This window comes from Chamaea fasciata, unplaced genomic scaffold (genome assembly GCF_029207755.1).
Source record: "Chamaea fasciata isolate MVZ Bird 193981 ecotype frontalis unplaced genomic scaffold, bChaFas1.0.hap1 SCAF_23, whole genome shotgun sequence".
Classification (NCBI taxonomy): domain Eukaryota; kingdom Metazoa; phylum Chordata; class Aves; order Passeriformes; family Sylviidae; genus Chamaea; species Chamaea fasciata.
In genome coordinates, this window is record NW_027094108.1 from 2526344 (window position 1) to 2546697 (window position 20354).

General features: G+C 43.7%; 1 protein-coding gene across 1 annotated transcript in view; it reads left to right on the forward strand.

Annotated features, from left to right (window-relative positions):
- The first annotated feature begins 899 nt into the window (after positions 1-899).
- PLCH2 (phospholipase C eta 2) overlaps positions 900-20354 on the forward strand; it is a 65200-nt gene continuing 45745 nt past the window's right edge. The window contains exon 1 of the mRNA XM_066203065.1: positions 900-1011. Coding sequence (XP_066059162.1) covers positions 900-1011 — 112 coding nt within the window. The remainder of the gene's footprint in view (positions 1012-20354) is intronic.

Consider the following 20354-nt stretch of genomic DNA (forward strand, 5'->3'; position numbering starts at 1 on the left):
ACCTTCTTTCTCTGAGGAAGGTATCCTCTGAAAGTTTTGGAAAGGTGAGTCTTCTGTATCCAGTGGGTAAGAAAAGGGAAAGGGAATGCCAGACAATGACAGAGATACAGAATGGAGACAGCTGACAACAGGTCAGAGGAGCAAAGAGCTTTAAGGGTTAGAGATGGAAGATAATGGAGGAGCCATCATCAGGCAGAGTCCTTTGGGAGTGTACCCAGCACATGCACTTGTTGTGCAGAATGACTGAGGTAAGTGTTATGTGTACATATTGTATCTGTGTGTGTTTGTGTGTATAAAACAATTAACCCCAGCATGAGTACTTTGGCTTCTGGAGAAGTTGCTGCTGGCAAAAAAATGGAGCTTTCCACAGTCTGTCTGTGGAAAATCCTGGGGCGAGGGAAGGAAGAGTTTTGGTGCCTTCTGTCTGCTGAGGTCAGTTCATCGTAGGCCACCTAAGTGTGTTCCTGTAGTAAATATCTCACAGTTAAAGTAACTTCCACTATTTAAAAAAATGTCTTCTCCAGGGTGGCCACATGCAAGAAACACTGGGAAGATAAATGGAAGGTTTGTAAGTCCTGTGCTCCTGGGAAGGGCCCTCACATCCGTCCTGTCAAGACTGAGCTCCGTGGTTCTTTCTGCACACTGATACTGCAAACTCTCTTGTTCAATGAGTGGAATATGTGTCAAAAGAATTAAACCAGGACAGTCTCCTGAATGTGGAATTCCAGAGAAGGCACTCACTGGCCCTTCCAAAGCAAGCAAAGCGGCAACATCCTGAAATTGTTGCTTTTTCTCAGATACTTCCATTGCTTGACTGAAACTTTCTGCAGATATCTGCACTGAAGTGCTTTGTTTGACTTGGAGCAAGCGCTGCTGCTGGGCTGCTCTGAAAGCTTGAGATGGCTCTGACCTCTCCAAAAACTGTAGCAGGGGATTTGACACAAAGAGAAGAATCCATTCTCCATGAAGGAAACTGCTGCCATTTCCTCTCTGCAAACATCCTCACAGTGGGTGAGTGGAAGGTGCCATCATTTCATGTCATAGTTCGGTATTGAAAATGCACTCTTTTCTTCTCCAAATTTACTTTTATTGTATTCATATTTCTTATGGGATCACTGGTTTTCCTTAAATTTGAAGGAACTATGCTTGTATATTCCTCAGTCCTTTTTTTCCTGTGTAGTTGATCTTGTGACCAGAGTTTGGGCAAAGTGTATTAAAAAATCCCCAAAACAACCATTTCCCTGTACACTGAGGATAACTTTGAATCAATCTTTCTTCTGGCCTTGCTTGTACAGTCTGTGAGGTTTCAGTCCTGTGAAGAGAGACCTTCATGTGCTGAATTTGTAAAACTTGTAAAAAATTTCAATTAGTATCCTGGGATAAGACTGTCAAGAGATTGCAACGTTTTTCCTTGATTCTTTCCAGTGCTTCTGGAAAATCTTTCTTGAAGTTGATGAAGCTGGGATTTATAGTGCCTCAGGTTGTGGCTCTGTGCCATGGAGTTGTCTGAACTGAGCTGGGAGATGCAGAGCTCAAAGAATAACTATTGTTGGCTGTTGTTCTTTTTTCAGTGTTGACAGCTCGCGCAGGGGAAAATGAGCTCTTCTCTTAGGAAGCTCTGGAGATTACAGATGTGATTGTGCACATCAAGTGTAGACTGGAGATTGGGTAGGAGGGAGGGAATTGTGTAACTGATGTCTGTGGCAGATGAATTTGTGCTATGGAAGACATCTGAGGGAGGAGGGGCTGGGGTTTTTGCATTTAAAATAAATTTTAAAAAGATTATTTAGCTTAATATTTAAATCAAAACTTCATTTATTCAACACAGGACTCATTTGCTTGAAATGTATTTAATTTAGTCTGTACAATCATGAAGTAGACAGCACTAAAAGTTTTGGCTGGGTTTTCACAGGACCTAATTTTGTAATTTTGGTTAAATATCCAGCAATTGGGAGATCAGTTTTGCTTTCTGTTGGCTTACAATTTGTGCTGATCAGTATATTTTTTACTAGCTGAATATATTTGTATTGTAGGTGTATTAAAAATAGCCTGTCGATGAAATAATTAATCCATGATTGATTGTCATTATCCTAGTTCTTATCTTTCTTACACATTTACTGATGTTACTTTTCCTAGAAGAGCCATCAAGGCATTAACATTATCTAAGTGTGCTTCTTTCCTTATATTGATTTGCAAGGACTTTGAAAAAGTAAAGTGCAGAAATTTAGATGTGAAATGGGTGTATTGCATCACTTGTGTGTTCTGGCACCACAGGAGTGAGATGATCTATTCCAGTTGCTGCTAGATCACACGAACTGACTGTTAAGGAACTCATTTTTTATTTGTAGGGTGATGACTCCTGGATGTGCATTACATCTTCCTGTAAGTGAAGCTCTGTCAGTGTGCAAACATAGGACAAAGTGCAAAGGAAAGGCAGAAATAGCTGGAGGGAGAGAAAGTCTGCTTTGTGCCTGGGCTGCACTTCCAGCATTCCAGTGCAAGTGGGTCTGGACCTAAACAAAAGCTGGTCTGGGCTGAGGAATCCCTTTGCAGGCTCGGAACACCCACTTGAGCCTGGCCTTGACACCCTCATTAACTCCTTCCATGGCTCCGTTGAAATGCGGCTCTGATCTGGTTTTACCTCTGCACTGTGGTAGAGCCTGAGCCACCTGCACAGATGTGACAGTGACAGCGCTGAGCTGCTGCCTGGAGCAGCCTGTGCCTTCAGAAAGAACATTTCAGCTCTGTCAGGCCCAGGCTGCCGAATGCAACCCTTCTCTTTTCTTATTTGGGCGAGTTTATGTGCCAGAAAACTTAGGAAAGGATAGAGCTGGAGAGTTAAACCACTGGTTCCAATAACTCCATGAAGTTAATTAAGTGCCCCTCAACTTGATCATTTGGCCCCACAGTATCACAGTTACCTGCAATCTCCTTTTGTGCTTACTCATCTTTAGTGGCTTGGAACTCTTGGCACTCTCGTGCAGCTTTCTGATGTTTCATCAGCTAAGACACGTTTCAAAACCTGTTGCTTTTTTGCAGGAAAATCTCCACTTTTCTGTGTAGGCTGTACATGGATCAGGAAGCAGATTGCTGTGTAAAAAGGAAATCTGAGTGGAATGCAATTAACTTTTACGTAATTTGGTTATATATAATGTCATTAGTCCTCATTACAGCAGCACTGGGAGAGTCCAGAATCAAGGAGGGATATGGCAAATTCAGTAATCCTCTATTTTTCAAATATGCTCTGGCATGTCTAGACTCACTTTTCCCTTGTAATCTGATGAAAGAGTGCTGTGCACAGACATGCAAAATCCTGTTTGCTGAGATATGTGGTACATCAGATTAGCCTGGAGAAGCACTTGAGCTGGCCTTCAGCTGGGGCTCCACCATCTGCCCGGCTGTGAGCAGCTGCTGTCATGGCAGGGCTTGGGCTGGGCCATCTCCAGAGGTCCCTCCCAAACCACTCCGTGGCACAAGCTGAGCTGAAGAACAGACAGGCAGGTGATATTTTGTGAATTGGCACCAGCTGTCTGACAGGAGCTTCAATTAAAGTTAGATTTCTCTGAAACTGCCCATCAGCTAAAAATAAAACCTGACCTGATGCTGCAGTTCTGCTTTTTCTGCATGTACAGGGGACTGAGGGAAGAATGGGATCTGGTTTGGGTTTTGTTGGTGCAGTTTGAGTCCAATCTGAACAGACACACTGTTATCCCTTTAATGACTGAACTCAAACATGTCACTCTCCTCAGTTTGGTGTGACATAGATATTTGTGCTACAGAATTGTGACACCAAATCCTGAAGGTTTTGCACAGTCTCAGCTGAGAGTTATGTTTTCAACACCTTTTCTCCTTCCTGAATGGAGGACAAGGCTGCAGTGTAATGAGCACTGAGAGCTGCTGTTTGTCCTCCCTTTTGCTGCAGAGGCAGAAATGCACAAGTGAGGTTTGCAGAATGCACAATTGTTTCCTTTGTTGGCAAGGTCAGCTTATACTAATTTATGTTAATGATTCCACAGACTGCTGTAATGAAGATATGAATCTAAGGACACAATACTGGGCTGCTCAGCAGGTCCAGATTCTAGTTCTGATTCTGTTCCTGCCTCCTTCTTTGGCTCTTTTTGTAACTTCATTTCATCCTTATGTTGTCTCTTATTCTGATTATTAATGGGAACTGGTGTTCTTGCACAACAGACACTTCTCAGTCGTGTTTAGGTCTTTTTCACGTGTTCTGAAATACAAATAATAATAATGTCCAACCTCAGCAATTCAGAACTGAAATAACTCTGGTAAGATCTAGAGAGTGACAAGAGTGGGTGCTGATATCAGCTGCTGCTTGGGAACTGTTCTGCAACATGCAATCTGTAAACCACAAAGGAGTCTGAACCTTGGAGGTTTTTAATTTTGGCTGGTGGTGGCCTGGAGTAGATCTGAGGACTGATAGACCAGTGAAACCAAATCAATTTTCAGTTTGTGAAAAAGGCTGGTTCCAGACATCCAGGCTCATGTAGAATTCTTTGATACTGTTCAAATCCTAGAATGAAAATTGTTTGAAAGGGTTCAGTCTTTGAGCATTTTTATATCACATTAAGAGATGACAAAATTATAAGAAATTGTCCCTTTCTGTGAAGCAGAGTGCCTTGTAAAGGACGAGGAAGTGTCTTGAGATCACTGCGAGCAGAGATAACCTTGGCTGGGGCTTGGCACCCAAGGGCGGCTCTCAGCTCTGTCCATTCATTCACACTCCATAAATACATCTCCTGCTCCTGATGGAGGACAGGGACTTGGGAATCGTGTATGGCACAAGGTACCTGGAGGATGTCTGGCTCCTGGCTGCCAGCAAAGGGCTGAGCTCAGGCTTAGGGGTCCAGAATGAACCGCTGGAGCCCAGGACCTTGAACTTCATTATGACTCTGCTTAAGTGTCTTGTCTTTCAGCTGATGTGACTCAGATTCCTTTTTCCTGTCTCTGAGAAATGTATATTGGAATGTATATTTGTTTCTTCAATGATTTTAGTTTAAATCAAGTGAACTTTTCAAGCCTTGCCACTTAGCCCAAATGGATTCAACAGGTAATGAAAATCTCGAATACTTTCTAGATTAACTTCTTTCTCAGTTTTTTTTTTTTTGGTTGGGATTTTTGTTTGCCTGTTGTTTTGGTAAAGTGCATTGTAATGTAATTTTTGGAGGCTCTGTGCCAAGATGCCTAAAGGTGTTTAGTCTCCTAACTCCTATTCAGGCTCAGACATTCCTGCTGCAATCTTTTGGAAGGCAGGAGCCTAAATACCAGCGAATTGACACCTGCTCTAGAGCAGGCAGGCATCTGCTTTGTCTCCAGCTCACACAGCCTCTGCCCTTGGTGGTGATTTTCTTTTAGAATCGGGAAATACTAATAACCAGCTGTCTTTGTCTCAGTGGAGGTCTGTTAGGATAAATGTTCAGAAGGTTGTAAATCTGACACAAAAAGCAATGAGCACCACAAAGATGCTTCTGACGGAGCTCTGCTTTGTTGGTCCTTCTCTGTGGTCTGAAGGAATATTGCAGTTTGGCCTCACCTTTCTTTGCTCTGTGCTAGTGAATCATGAGGCTGTAACAAAAAGGGGAGCATTACCTGGATACTCAATTTATGTGGCAGCTCTGCTTCTCCTGTAAAAGTTAACTGGGGAAAACGAGATAAAAGGCACTGACTGGACTCTGTTGCAGAATCAGTGTTTTTTTCTGGATTAGAAACTGAATCACCTGAATATTACCATCTGTTTCTTCTTTCTTCTCCTCTGCCCCCTCAAGTGTTCCTGCCCTATCTCATGCATCTGCTGCTGCCTGTACAGATTTTGGGCGTGTTTGGTGGGAAATGGGACAAATCCAGCAGAATAAACAGCACCGAGTGCGCTCCACTTCCGCTTCAGGACATCGCTCATGCACTGGGCTGTATCGTGGTTGCCATCTACTGGGTGAACGTGTGCTCGTGGTCACACACTCTCCACCCTGCCAGAACCCAGGGCCGGGAAGTTTCGGCTGCCTCAGAACTAGCTGAGAGCCGCTGTTCCCGGAGCTTTTGTACCTGGCGTCCCTTGGGGGTTATTAACCAGGGTAACTACTGCTTGAAACCACTGCTCCTTGCAAGGCAGAATAAAAGCTTCTGATGGATGTACCTGGTAGCAAAGAAGTTACCCTGGTTTGTACCTAATAACAGCGAAATAGGTAAAAATCATGCTCAGTCAGATGGTTAGAGTAAGTACAGTCTATTTAGAGGTAGTAAACCAGCTTCTGGATTGACTGAACCAGGGCTGGTGCAATTAAAAATAAGGTCTTTATAATGCTGCGAGAGGAAAAATATGTTCCTTTCATTCATTCATATGAGTTCTCAGCCTGTGTGTTGTCAGAGATGGGAGGGGAGGAAATCCAATATTTTTTAACGGTGTGCAACGATATTGGCATTATCTGTGGGAAGTTCTGGAGATGCTGCCATTAGCTGTGAATAAGCCTGTCAGTCAAAGCCACTCAGGGGGATGCTGCTCTGGGAGGCTCTGTAAACAAGAGCTGAGTCTCTCCCTCTTACACTTTCTCACAAGCAAATTATTTGTATCTGCTGAGAGTTCTGGCAAACTTAATTCCCCTGAAAGCCAGAGAATGCAGGTACAGCCGAGTGACTACTAGCCCCTGTGTCTTACAGCATGACTGGCTTTGGTTTGCATTTGGAGTTTGGTAAAACGTTTTTTAAAATCCAGGCAGCCTCTGACTGTGACACTGTGAACCTCCCTGGCTTTTGGTATTCCTCACCTCCCCAAACATTTCAATGCCCTTCATCTCCAAGCAGTTTTCAATTTATCTTCGCATCAGAATCTTATCTGTCAGTTTGATCTGAGGTTAAATGCTTCATCAGAGAGAGGAATGCTTTGTTTCTCGAGAGAACAAATAACTCCAGTTGTCTTCTGAAGCAAACCATCGTGGTTTTCTACAGTTATCAAACTATGAGGAAGCAGTCGATGCGTGGCTGCTGCCATCTCCCAGGCAAATCCAGGATCCTTCAGCTTTGTTGCTGGATCTGTAGAGAAGAAACGAGAATATTCCTGAGCTCATGATCTCAGAAGTACAAACCATGAGTTAAGCCTGTGTAGCCACTGTGAAAAGAAGCTGTTCTATTATGGCCCTTTTATGCCAAAAATGCTCTGCACAAAATAGAAGAGCTGTGAATAGTTTAGAGAAGAGTGAGTGAGATTATTTTTGACAATATCAGAACCACTGATATTTCCCTGAAGTAATAATCTTTTTCCCTGGTGGAATGCTGAAGTTCCAGGTAATTGGCTCAGTGAAAAAGACAAAAGATTTTGAACCTGTTTAGAGACGGCTCTAATCCCCTTAACTGGTGTCTTTCTCACTGAACTGAAAGTGGGGGATGTTGATTCCCACTAGGCCAGCGGGATTTGTGATTGGACCTAGGGAAGAAAAAGCTTGAGGTTTGTGTCACAGTGAATGAACTGTGTGTTGATGTGTGCAGGTACTTAGAATGTGTGGGACCGTCAGTGAAACTCAGAGGAAAGTCATTCCATGGAAGTGTGCTCCGGCACCAGGCAAGTCTTTGGAATAGTGGCAGATGCAGGAGCTGGGCTGCTGTCAAGATAATGCTCAAACATCAAGAAATGAAGCTTAATGAAAGTTCAAAATGCTCATTTGCTAGAATTAAATATGAAAATAGAAATATGTTAAAAGCACTAGCATTCAGATCCACGATTGCAGAACAGGTTTTGTCCTCATTTACCAGCAGAAAAAAGGAATAGATGGACTACAAAGTGCTGTTTGAAGTAGAGGAAAAAAAGGGTTTGTGCTTAATCCTGCCTGCTGTTCTCTGGAGGAAAATGGTTAGTGAGGAAAATCTAGTTAATTTGACTCGTTTTTCTCATAGAGCTCTTGAGTAAAAATTTGCATCAGAGAGGTTTTACTGTGGGCAGGGATTAAAAAGTTAAAACTCTCTCAAGAGATGCAAATATCTACAGAGTTCTGTATGTACATACATACATGTATACATATGTTCATATATTTTTATATATATAATAGTTCTCCCAGGAAAACACTAAACTTGGGGAAACCTTTGCAGACCTGGCTGAGTGTGGAACTGGCTGTGGGGTGATGTTACTAAGCTGTGTTTCTTTTTTAGAACAGGTGGTTGAGAAAGTGAAGCAAGATCATTTGTTCTTGCCCAACTGAAAATTCACTGCAGAGGAATGAACAGGATTCTGTTCTGTTACCTTGAAAATTGAAGTGTTTGGGGATGAAGGCGGTGTACACAGGTGCATCCACACTTCATTCTTCTAGCAGCAGTGAATTTGGTTTCCTTGCAAATAATTCTGTTCAGTTTTGGATGTTCAGGGTTAGAGGTGTTAAATGCTCTACCTGAAGAAGCAGCAAGCATTAGTTGGAGGAGAATAAATCCCTATTAGAGACCTCTGTAAGTTTTCGAAGCTGTAGGGACTGGGGAACAAAGTAAACTTAAAAAGTTTCATAGGATTTGTGACCCTTAGCCCCTCTGGCATAATTGAACAGGGGCAGCTCGTGTGGTTGTAGGAAATCATGGCTGTGGTGGTGTCTGACTGTAGTTCCCAGTTAAGCAGTGGAAGAGAAAAGCAGAGGAAACCTTAAAAGAAGGAACATGAGCATTAAACAGCTGTCAGAGAGAATCCCCTGTTGCCTTGGAGGAGCAAACATTTCAGTGTCGACTGACACGAGACACAGCAGGAAGGAGCTGTCAGTCAGCGAAGAGTTAATTGCTCCAGCAAAAAGTAGTTTAGATAAAATCCTACCTCTCCTCTCTCCCCCGCTTCCTCGGTGTTGTGTAGAGGAAAGGAGCCTGTGCATCACAAACCCGACAGTGATTCCTCAGTGCCTGAGCTAATAAACGGGATGAAATTCAAACTGCCTTCTCACACGGACACAGAGAGAGACTTGCAGAAGAGGGAGCAAGACGGAGGGAAAATGCAGAGAATTTTTACTTCCTAACGTAGGCAATTGAGAAAAACACTCTTATCTCTACAAGACGATGGATTTAGGAAGCCCATCGCAGAAACACAGTAGGTGGATTTATTCTTTTTACTGCATCCACTAGAATTTTTTGCTAGAAGATAAATTGTACTCGTGCTTATGGGCTCAGTTGTTGTTCAGTGGTACTTTCATAACATCACATTACTCTTCCTTTTCCTCACTTGCTCAGAGATATTCAGCCGTTTGACCCTGTTTGTTAGAGGACAGTATTTTTTAGATATTACCAGCTCACTGTCATTTCAAAAGATCTTTCATCTTTAAGAAGGCATGTTTTATTAATTATGGCCATAGTATCTAGATAAATACAAAGACAGCTTAGTAAATGAAAATCCATTCCACTTACAGCAAACGAAACATATATTGCTTCGGAGAAACCATAATGCTAAGGACAGAGCAATTCCCAATTCTCTGAATGAACTGTTTACTCCAGAGCAGTTTCAGTAGCTGTAGACATTGCATTTGAGTGTGCCTTGCAAAGTTTACTGATGGAGGAATGGAAGGTTGGCTTTTAAACAACAAACTCCACCACAATGCACTGTGCTAAACCCTGCCCATCATTTCTTAATGTCATTACTCACCACTGTGTGTATAGAATGATTTCTGCTGCCACACAATGCTGATGTTCCTGCCTTCGCTCAGTGATTATACAGGAGTTCTGCTGGTGAGGATTATGCTGATCAGGTTTGATTGTGCAGTCGTCTTATCTTTCCCTGTGGTACATCGTTCATTAAAGCCATTCCCACGTGCAGTTCTCAGATGGTTCTGCAGTGTTGTGTGCTCCTGGGGCTCTGTACACGCATTTGTCAGGTGCATGTCTCATGGCAAAGTGTGTTTGTGCAGAGGGGGCTGTTCCTCGGTCTGTGTCTGCTTCAGGATCACGCTACTGCATCTCTAATGACGGTTGTAACACTTCAGGTACCCTGGGTGATGAGCCATTTGGAGGAGATAATTAATCAAGTAAATGACTGACAAGTAAATTACAGTCAGCATTCGGAATGCATCTCACTGTTAGAAGCACCTGCAGGCATTCAGGTGCTGTGTAAGCCAGGTCCTCAGTTCTATTCTGCGTTTTTCTTCTCTCTGTGGGCTTTATATAACCTTCCCCACTCATCTCACATGCATTTGCACAGTCCTACTGAGATGATTAATCCTCAGCTGGAAGAGGTTTTTTAATAGCACAAGTACCAGATATTAGATTCAAGCTTCTTACAGACATTGTAGGGATAAAGTCTGGATTCTCTGCACAGCGAATCGTGGTTGTGACGTCCTGTAAATGTGGCTGTGATATCGGAGAGACTTTGCCAATAACTATCACCAGAGAGTCTCTGAGCTCTTTACTGTCTGGTTCAGAGCCTGATTTGCTTTCTTGCCCTGAGTTCAGGTGGCTGGACAGGCTGCGCTCTGAGCAGTTTGCTGTTTGCTCCTCAGCAAAGTTGTGAACTGACTGCAAGTACCATGCAAGATGCGCAGACTTCCTACCTTGGTCAGAAAAAAGTTTAAAGCAATAATGAAAGTTAGAATTGTGAGGGGGTTGTGAAGATTCCGTGCTTCCTTTTTGTTGTGAAAGGTGCAGCATAAGCAGGTAATTTAGGGACAAGAGACAATGCAGTGACAGACTGTGCCATTCATCTTTATTGCAGAGAAATAGCTGTTCTATCCATCTCCAGCACCTGAACAGGTGATGCTTATCTCGATGGATGAGATGCACTTACTTGTGAGAAGTGAGGAGGCTCGGCCAAGTCCCTGGAAGACACTGCCTGGATTGGCACAGCTTTTTGTGTCTAAGACTCGCAGTTCACGCTGTGCGCTGAATTCTTGCGCCCTTCTAGGCGGTGGGGTATTTGCAGGTCTGTTTGCAGTTTCTGTGAGGGTCGAACAGCCGCTGCTCGTGCTGCTCTGGGTTTCCCCTCCTGCCCTGGGCACTGGCTGCGCCGCTCGGGGCCGGTCCCAGCGCTGCCGCATCCCGGAGCTCTCGGTGCCGCGGAGCGCGCTCCGTGCGCCCGCAGCGCATCCCGGCGGCAGCGAGGGATAACCGCGGCCGTGGGGGAGGCGACTGTCCCCTCCCGAGCGCCGCTTCTGAGGCCACACCGAGCGCTGTTTCCAGCTGGGGCACCTCAGCACACGGTGATGTTTCCAGCTTGAGAGCCAGCAGCGCTTGGCCACAAGTTACGGTTCTGGAGCGTGTGATGCACAAGCTTATTATAAACTTAGAAACTTCTTCAGCAGCCCTTCTTCACCTTTTTTCTCATTTTGTATTTTCAAATGGCATCAGTTCCCCTGACTGAGAACTCTGTTAGTGAGAATTAACAACATATTTCTGGTGAGAATTATCAATTTACTCGTGACCTTCAGTCCCAGTTCAGACTGACACAAGATAGCAAAGACCTTTGATACCCATGTGCTCCTGGCAAGCTTTTCATTTGGTGTTTCGTTCTTTCCCCGTGTTTCTGGGCCAGCTTTCATGCCATCCCCCTGCTGTTCAGCCATTCATGTTCATAAGAGGCTAGTTCTAACCCTCTTAAAAAATAAAACCCAGCTGAGGTCAAGCCTGGCAGTACAGCTTTGATGCTTGCTGCTGTAGCGGAGAATTCAAAGTTTAGTCCCCCACAGTTCTCTCCCCTCAGAGCAGTCTCTTCATTTATTCATACATTATTAACTGGTGATTTGAGTAACAGATGCGTATGGGGGGGCATCCATAATTTATGACAAGGATGAACAAACCGTGGCCTGTGGACAGTGAGGACAGGCTGAATTCCCTGTGCTGGAGGGGGCAGGGGTTTCCCTTAAAGAGAGACAGGAGTGTTTCAGGCACTGGGGCCTTTGGGCACCTGGGAGTAAAATTAACTTTGAGTGAAAATTCTGACCCTGAGAATATCCAAGGGCCGTGCCTGAGAGGGCAGAGCAAACATAAAGTGGGCACAGGGTATCCGTGCTAAGATATCTTCACTAAGAACAATGAAGCTGCTGCTTGCAGGTTAATTTTTTTGCTGCTCAGACTGGCTAATCAGATAAACTGAGTTCTGTGCTTTCATTTAATCAGTGGCAAATAGCTCAAAGGGGTGACTGTAATTGTAATTTAGCAGTGACAGGCAGAGATATGTGCAGAGAATTGACTTGCAGCAATCTCCCGTGCTAAGGCAGGGACTGCAGCATCTCTGTGCTGTTTGTAGGACAGCCCTGGGATGTGACAAGGCCTCAACTTGTGTCTCTTGAACCCTCTTATTTGGTCTGCTGGATTTTGGGTCAGGTTTATGGGATTTTTCTGTCTCCAGTCAGGAAGTACTTGAAAAGCCCATCTTTTAACAGCAAGACTCAGGTCCAGAAATCTTTTATACTAAACAACTAGAGGTGACTTGGGCAACTTGAATGAAATCACTTACTTTGGATCTGTGGAGCTTCACCAAATGGGAAATGCTTTGTAGAATAGAATTTTTTTAGATTTGTTTTTCATGTCAGATTAAAAAGGAAAAAGTATTTCACAGAAGGTTCAAACAAACCTATTTTTTACAGATTTAGAACAAAACATGCAGATTTTTTCATTGTTTTAAATCATCTCATCTCATCTCAATTTATATATATTTAATCTATACTACATACTACCAGGTACATCTAATCTATAATACATATATATAGGTAACATGTACCATATACTATCTCATGTGCTTTTTAAGCCAGTAACTATTTTGATGAACCAAAACATGTTGATTCAAAATACATGAATTATTTTGGGAACTTTCCTTTGTAGAAATCCTGAAAGAAGAACTTCCCATTTCTTTTTACAATTCTCTGCTGCAACTCTGCCCCACTGATACTTCCAACACCTGAAAGAAATCTATGCAAATATAGTTGTCATAAGACATGAACTGTGGCTTGTAATAGGAGTAGAATAAATATAATTGCTAAAAGAAGAAAAGAGACTTTTGGAACAGACCCTTCCAGTCCCATATGTTTTAATTCCGCCTGTGCCAGCCTCCATTTGTGTCATGGCTGAGTCTTTGGTTCCTTCACGAGGTGATCCAAAGGAAGACTTTGGCACCCTTAGTGGTTCTTGGAAAGAAACTTGAGTTTTATTCTTGAGTCTCTTCCATTTCTAACTTAAAGCCCATCTGTGAAAGCCCAGTATTCTGGGTTAGGACTTTTCAGCACAGGTCTGTTGTAACTGATATTTTTGTGCAGAACAAATGGCAATGGTGGCACTGAAGGAACTGAGGCACAGTCAGTTCTTTCACTGTTGGGTTTTATTAATAAACAGCAAAGATCAAAATGTCACTTTCCATGGTGTTCTCACGGCAGTGTTTGTGTTAAAACCACCACGTCTGTACAACTGAGCTCAGGAACTGGAGCAATCCTGGCTCTATCTGCACTCAAAGGTGGCACAGCAGCTCCCTGCAGCGAGGAATATTTACATCCCAGAGAAGGACACAACACACTCCCTGAGCAGGGCATTACCTGGTACCTGAGCACCAAAAAAACCACAGCTGAGGGGAGAAAATCAGTGAGCAGGGGCTTGCAGCCCCCCCAGAGGCTGTGTGAGAGCCCAGCAGGAGCGACCTGGAACAGGGAACGAGTCTGGGACTCCAGGGAGAGCCTTGGGCAGAAGATGTCGTGGAGCTGCCTGGGGATGACAGGGCACATGAATGCAACTCCTTTTTACCATAAAATGGACTAGGTATTTTGTAATAGTCTCTGACTGACAGCTGGGAGAAGGGGGATGAAAGGGAAGGTAGGTGAACTAGCTTGCAGGTATGAAACAGTGCTCGGGATTTTAGCTGTGTAACGCGGTTTAAATTCCACATCTCTCTGCATCTTGCAGAGAAACCTAATTTTTTTAAATCTCCACAGGCTTCTCGGAGACAGAAGATGCTAATTTTAGAAACGTGGCAGCTCGTCTTCTTCCCCACCCCCTTCCATTTGCTGCCAGAATGCTTAACAATCCAGTAAACAAGCCATAGGAAAAAGGGGAATAACCTCAAGACCTGAGGTTGGTGTTGGCCTCTTGTCCATGGCATTTTTGGGGAAGGATTTGCCCCCTGCCCGTGGGTCTTGAGTTTGAAACCGATTTAAAAATAGAAGAGTAACAGTTGAACTGACGGTGAAAAGAAGTATTTAAAGGTGCAGTAATCGTGGCTGGCAGCCCCTTTGCTGACCTGATTAATTCTGCACCAGTACTCAGGGTAGTCTAAATGAAAGCATTGCATAAGGAGAGTGCTGGGAAGTAAAAGATCAAGCCTGAAAATTTCACGTAGAACTTGGATATCTCATTTTTGATTTCTCTACACACCGAAAACCTGACACAGAAATCTTGTTATCTGCTACGGGAGTTTGTTCTAATTACAAAATACAAAGTACACTACGAAAAGGTCTGGTTTGAGAAACCTTTTTACTGTGCAAAAAGGTGAGTTAGTTCCTCTTAAGGAGTACCCAGAGTCCTAATTAGTGCAAATAGTGAACAATAATTTTCACAGTCTATACTGATCTTCTTGTATTGCTGCATCTTCATCCTCTGTTTCAATCTTGCATGGGCAAACAAAGTTTGGACAATGTTTATCCAAACTCAAATGTATTAGAGTTGCAACCATCTAATTATCAGGCCTTAGAGTGCAAATCGTTTTGTCCTCATTTTGGCAACAGGTGGAGTGATCTGAGTGTGTTGGGTACAATTTTCACGATTAAACTTTTTTATTTAAGAACTTCTGATGTAAAGTACTTCAAATTCCTTTGGCTTAAAAAGACCCAGCACTTCTCCACTATTGTTATGGAAGTCTTTTATTGTACCTGCTCTTGTGGGCACTTTACACAATTACATACTAATTTTAAACATTTCCCACTAAACATAGGGACTTGTTTAAAATTAGACATTAATTGCTGCTTCAGAGCATCTGTTAGACTGAAAGTTTTGTGTTAGACCTACACAAGACACACGTGTGTGTTCAGTCTAGAAAATCTGCTATTTTTAAAGTAGGAAATGTGAGGCAGTGAAGTGTTCATTACATTCGGAACACGTGGATAATAAATCTGCTTAAATTTAACATGCATCATAATTTCAAACACCCTCGAGTGTCTGGAAAGTTTAACAAAGCATGAATGCCTCATCTACTTTGTGCCTGCACAGAGCAATGCATTTATCTTTTCCAATTTATGTGGGACAATGGAGCAGAGTGCAGCACAGCTGTTTTCTATGGATGTAAGCATATGTGTCTTCTATTACTAATTAGTAATCGATTCCACCCCACTGTGCGTTTTTCATGGCTCAACTGTCTGAGAACTGTGTCTGTGCTCAGAAATCCATGTCACAGTTGTGACTGAATGAATTGCAAGTTTTGATTTTGGGAGAGAATTAGCTCAGGAGATTTTGTCATATGTGTCAGAGTGCTGTCTGCTGAAAAATGAAATGATTAATTTCTTTCTTGGCTCCATTCCTGCCTTGGATATCTCATATCTTGTCCCCAGCACACACCAAAGATGTGAATCACCCTGAAGCAGGTTGTTATCTGTTCGTAGGGACAAGCCATGTACTCCAGGCAGCCATGATTCTCTTCTGCTTGTGGTTGTTTTGTGCCTTTGCCACAGCTCTCCCACAGTGCTGACACCGGATTCTCAGAGGCAGCAGAGCTTTGCAGACAATGGGCTGCAGGGTGGAAATATGTCAAAAGCAGTAACAGGACCAGGAGCAGGGAGCTGTGAGCAGGCTCCCTCCACTACTAACAGCAGAAACACGGAATAAAGCAACTGCGCTGGGCTGCACTCAAGCAAGAATATTAAGGCATTTCTATTTTTACGGGGAGAAAAAAAGATCGCGTGGAGAAACAGAAAGGGATCTGAGGTAATTTAACATTAATCTTTGTGAGCTGTGTCTCTGTTGCTTGGATGCATCTGAGATAACCAGACCCGCTGGAGTAACTGAGGTTTAGCACCTCACTGGAGGAGTCGCCAAAACTAACTAGAAAAGACAGGGAAAGTATTGTGAGGGACGAACTACAGCCACAGGGAAGGGAAATGATCTCCAGGATCGTACTTCAAACACAGCTCCTTCCTAGGACACCTGGCAGATCTGCCTGCCCTAAGGTGTCCAGTTCCCAAGGGCAGGTGGGTGTTTGCCTCACAGAATTCCTACACAGAATGTGCAGAAAGGCTGCACAGAATTCCTACACTTGGGAAACACCTCTGGCTGCAGGTGAGGCACTGCCAGAGCCATGCACTCACTCTACTAAGGCAGCGTTCACTGCTGCCTGCGGGCTCTTGTAGTTTGTAATGATACAATGAGAGCAATTGTACAGCAACATATAACACAGAGTTTGACTTCTCAGTTATAAAACTTGGAGGGACAAAAGGGAGCAGCGAGCCAAGGGATTTTTACATTTTTCTTTTAGTGATCTGAAAAGAAGTAGCAGGAATTCCAGCAGCAAACACATCTGTGTGTCTGCAGCTGTCACTGCAGCACCTCCAGATTTTGTCACCTGCACACAGTGTAAACTACTTACTGAAGTGTTTTTGTTTAAACAAAGTGGTCCAGCCAATGGTCTTTTCCTCATTTTCAGATTGTTCGTCAGAAGTTTGAACACTTGTTTATAAAACACTGCAGGAAATAGAAGTGCCGCAGAGGCTCCTAGTGTGTGGAGCTGGGGTTGTGGTGCTGTGGACTGTTCTTCTCACTGAAGTGGTTGAGAACTCAGGACTAGTTCAGTCTGGTTGGTAGCTCAGCTTTACTTCTAAAGGCTTTCTATGACCCCAAGATCTATTTGAAACTGTCTTCACCTTCTTTCATTACTGCCTTTCCCCCTTCTCTGCTAAACACAAGCATCTTCCCATCTTACATAACACAGATTTTCTTGGAAGAATGTGTGTACCCTGAAAACCTCAAACAGCCAAGATGATTTAGGGGTCTATAAGAAAATAGGCCACCAAAACACTTCAGTTCTTCCAATCTCCAAATTAGAAAAAGATCTAAGACTGAAATAATAAGGATTGTAAATGTTGTTTATTCCAAACCTGTGTGGTGAAAAAAATCAGGTTAAACCAGCTTGGTTCAAACAACTTTCTCAGTGTTCCTTTTCCTCTGGTGTTCAATAGAAGCTTGGGAGAAGGGGGATGAAAGGGAGAACCAAAGGAATGGTTGATATCTCTGAGAGCCAAAGGAGTGGTTGTTATCTCTGTGTTATAAACAGGCTGGTGAGCCCCAGGGAGGTGAGCTAGTCAGTGGCAGAGGGTTTCAGGAGCAGGTACAATTTAGCTGATAAGTTTTGATTCCTGCCCTGCTGTCAGACACGTGACAGGATGTGAGCCTGTAGCACTGGGCACGTGAAGGACATTACCTTTGTTCCTCTGCCTGAGGAGAAGCAGAAGGCAATGGACAGCACACAGAACCACAGTGTCTGATTTTATTATAGAAAGAGTCACAAAACTTATTTATGCAAAGCAGCTCCTTGGTATTTACAGCGCATTCAATGCCAGTCATTTTGCCCTCTATTTGAGTTGACAATGGAGAAGTTATTACTTGCAAGCTGTGAGAGTTTTGATAGCTGCCTTCAAGTCAATTTTTGTTTCAGTTGAACAGACTGTCGGTGGTTGTTTTGTACTGTTTCTATCCCACAAAGCTAATTTTATTTGGAGAAATCTATCTTGTATACAGTGTGCTGGGCCTCTTCACCTTTTCCCTGTAGAAAGTACACGGGAAGGTATAAAGGGGACCTAAGGAGAATTTCAAATTACAAAGACATAACTATTGGTGCACCAGATTGTGCAATCCCATGGCATCATCTGATGGAGGGCTGGAAATTGATCATCCTACCGGATGTTGAATTTATTGTTGACTCAGGATGAAATGTATGGAAGGATATTAGAGTTTTCTAATCTGATAGTGTTTGTCTTGGTTACTGTCTGTAAACATTTTGCAGTAAAACCTTAATTTGAAACTTCCCAACTCTTCATATGTTGAAAGAATGGTGATTTTGTTCTGTGTCTTGCCACCTGCTGTTCTCTTCTGTGGTAAAGTACATTGGTAACTATGGGAACAAAAACTTAAGAACAGACACCCACATGTGTTGAAGTTGATTTATAGAAGGTCTTGAAGTGATGCCACGGATTGTGAGACATGGAACTCTCTGGTTGGAGTTTGATGGCTTTCAACGAGGGCTCAGTGTTCGACTCTCAGAAGTTATTTAGAACGTCCCTGGCGTTGTGGATGTTCCGTTCTCCACTTAACTATGGTGTAACGTGGTGGTGCTGCATTTCCCAGCTGGCTCATTCTGTCCCCAGCAGTGCTAACGCTCCTCCTCTGTGCTGGGCAACAAGATCTCTGTTATTTCTGTCAGGAAATCGGTCTTAGGATGGGATAAAATGTGGCAGCTGGAGCCTTGGGACGAAGGATATATGTGTAGGTGCATGTGTAGTCAATTTATAATGTAGCCTTACAGTGTGTGCCACTGTGGCCTGACAAAGCTGTGTTATCAGTTGAAGCTTGGGTGCTTTGTGTTGTTTCTCCGGAAGTGCCCCATCCCTTTCCCAGGCAGCCAGGATGGTGCTGTGGCTGTGGCAGAGGTCTGGGATAGCTCAGGATCCTGTATGGGCAGTGCAGCCACACAGCAAGGGCAGATCTTTGTCAGGTCATGGCTCAGCTCTTCAAACCAGAGTCAGTAGCATCACTCTGGGCTTCTTCTGCTTATCTTGGAAAGTGGGAATTGCGAGGATTCCTGGCCCCTTTTAGTCCCTTCTTAGGACTTAAATCTTTGTGATGTGACAGCACCACACCACAAGGCACTCTTCTGCTCTGCTTGGTAGAGCTGGAGAGCTGGGGATGGAGGATGAAGGAATTAGGGCATGCTATGCTTTGTGGAATATGGAACTGACAACGGCGTAGGTTTGCTCCATGCCAGCACTGTGCTCTCCCAACTGGAGTGCTGGTGACCTTTCCCAGTCACATATGAACTTCTGGTGTGAATCAGAGTCCACAAAAGCCAGATAAAAGTTCACCATTGATTTCAAGAGTCAGCAGATTGTCTTTGCTCAGAGAAGTTTCCTGGTTTAGACTAGACATTACTTGGCATAAGAGAATCTTTTCATGTAAAATGCTTTGGTCTCGATGATAGCACAGTCTGTGTTCTCTTTATTTCAAAAAATTTGCATGTGTCGTGAAGGCATTCAAATGTTTCTCTGACGTTTGTTCTGTGACCCTGTTCTAACTGCACAGCAAAAAACTCCCAGAGAAACAAAACATTTCATTTTATGAAATTGATCTCTTACAGTAATTAGGTACTGAGTCTGAATCTCTAACGGTCTCAGATGGGACTATATTTTTCTTTCTAAAGAAAGCATAACCTGCTGAAGCAACAAGCTTTGCTCAGTTTGAGGGGGTAATTAGTGAATTAATTGATCATCCTTAGCTATTATCTTTAAATTTACTGTCTCTTGATCAGGTTGTGAGGAAAAGGTGGTGTTGAACGGGAGATTTGTCTCAAGCAGTGAATTGAGTCTACCCGGCAATGTGAAGATTTCCTGCCCTGGGATTCCCCAGAGGAGTTGTCTAACAGGCATTTTCTGGGCTTCAGCATTTGCCCATCTTCTCCCCTCTGATATGAGGCAGAGATTTGTTGATAACCTGCACTTGCCAACAGGAAATAAGAACAGAAATGAGAGTTACTTTTAGGCTAAACCTGGCACATTCTCGGCAGTGTTCGCCCTGATAAGCCTGTGTTAAAGCACAGTGGCTGCAAGAGGAGTTACCCAAATGCAATGTGGTGTAAATACATGAGGCCCCAGAGGCTCCTGCAGTGAGTGCTCCTGCACGGGTTGCTCAGGAGATGAGACCTCAGGGGACACAGCTAGTGCTGAAAGCCACTAAGCAAATAGGATAATGTTTTACTGAAAGTAAACTTGAGCCAAATCCTGGAGTCATTCCTTAGATGGCAAGGATCACGGGATTCATGCCTAAATGAAAACTGTAGAGGGTTGTGTCACGTCTTACAAAGATCTTGATCTTTCTGCAATAGTGACTGATATCTAAAATGCAAGGATGATGTAGGATGGAGACAGCAGGACAATCCAGCAGCAGCAGCTGGGAGCTACGAACAGAAATCAACATTCCCAGCGTGGAGAGCCTGAGTGGGGTGGGAGAAAGGTGACTCTGGGAGCATTACACAGCACCTCCTGTGCTGAAGTAGGTCACCATGAGGAGGTACAAGGCAAGAGGGCAACGTCAAACAGCACAAAGAGATTGGCTTCAGTTCCTGCAGTCAGGTGGGGAGAGGATCCAGAGCAGCACTGCCTGATGGAGCTGTGTGGGGTCACTGCCTGCAGGGCTCCATGGCAGATCTGCCCTGGCTGTTG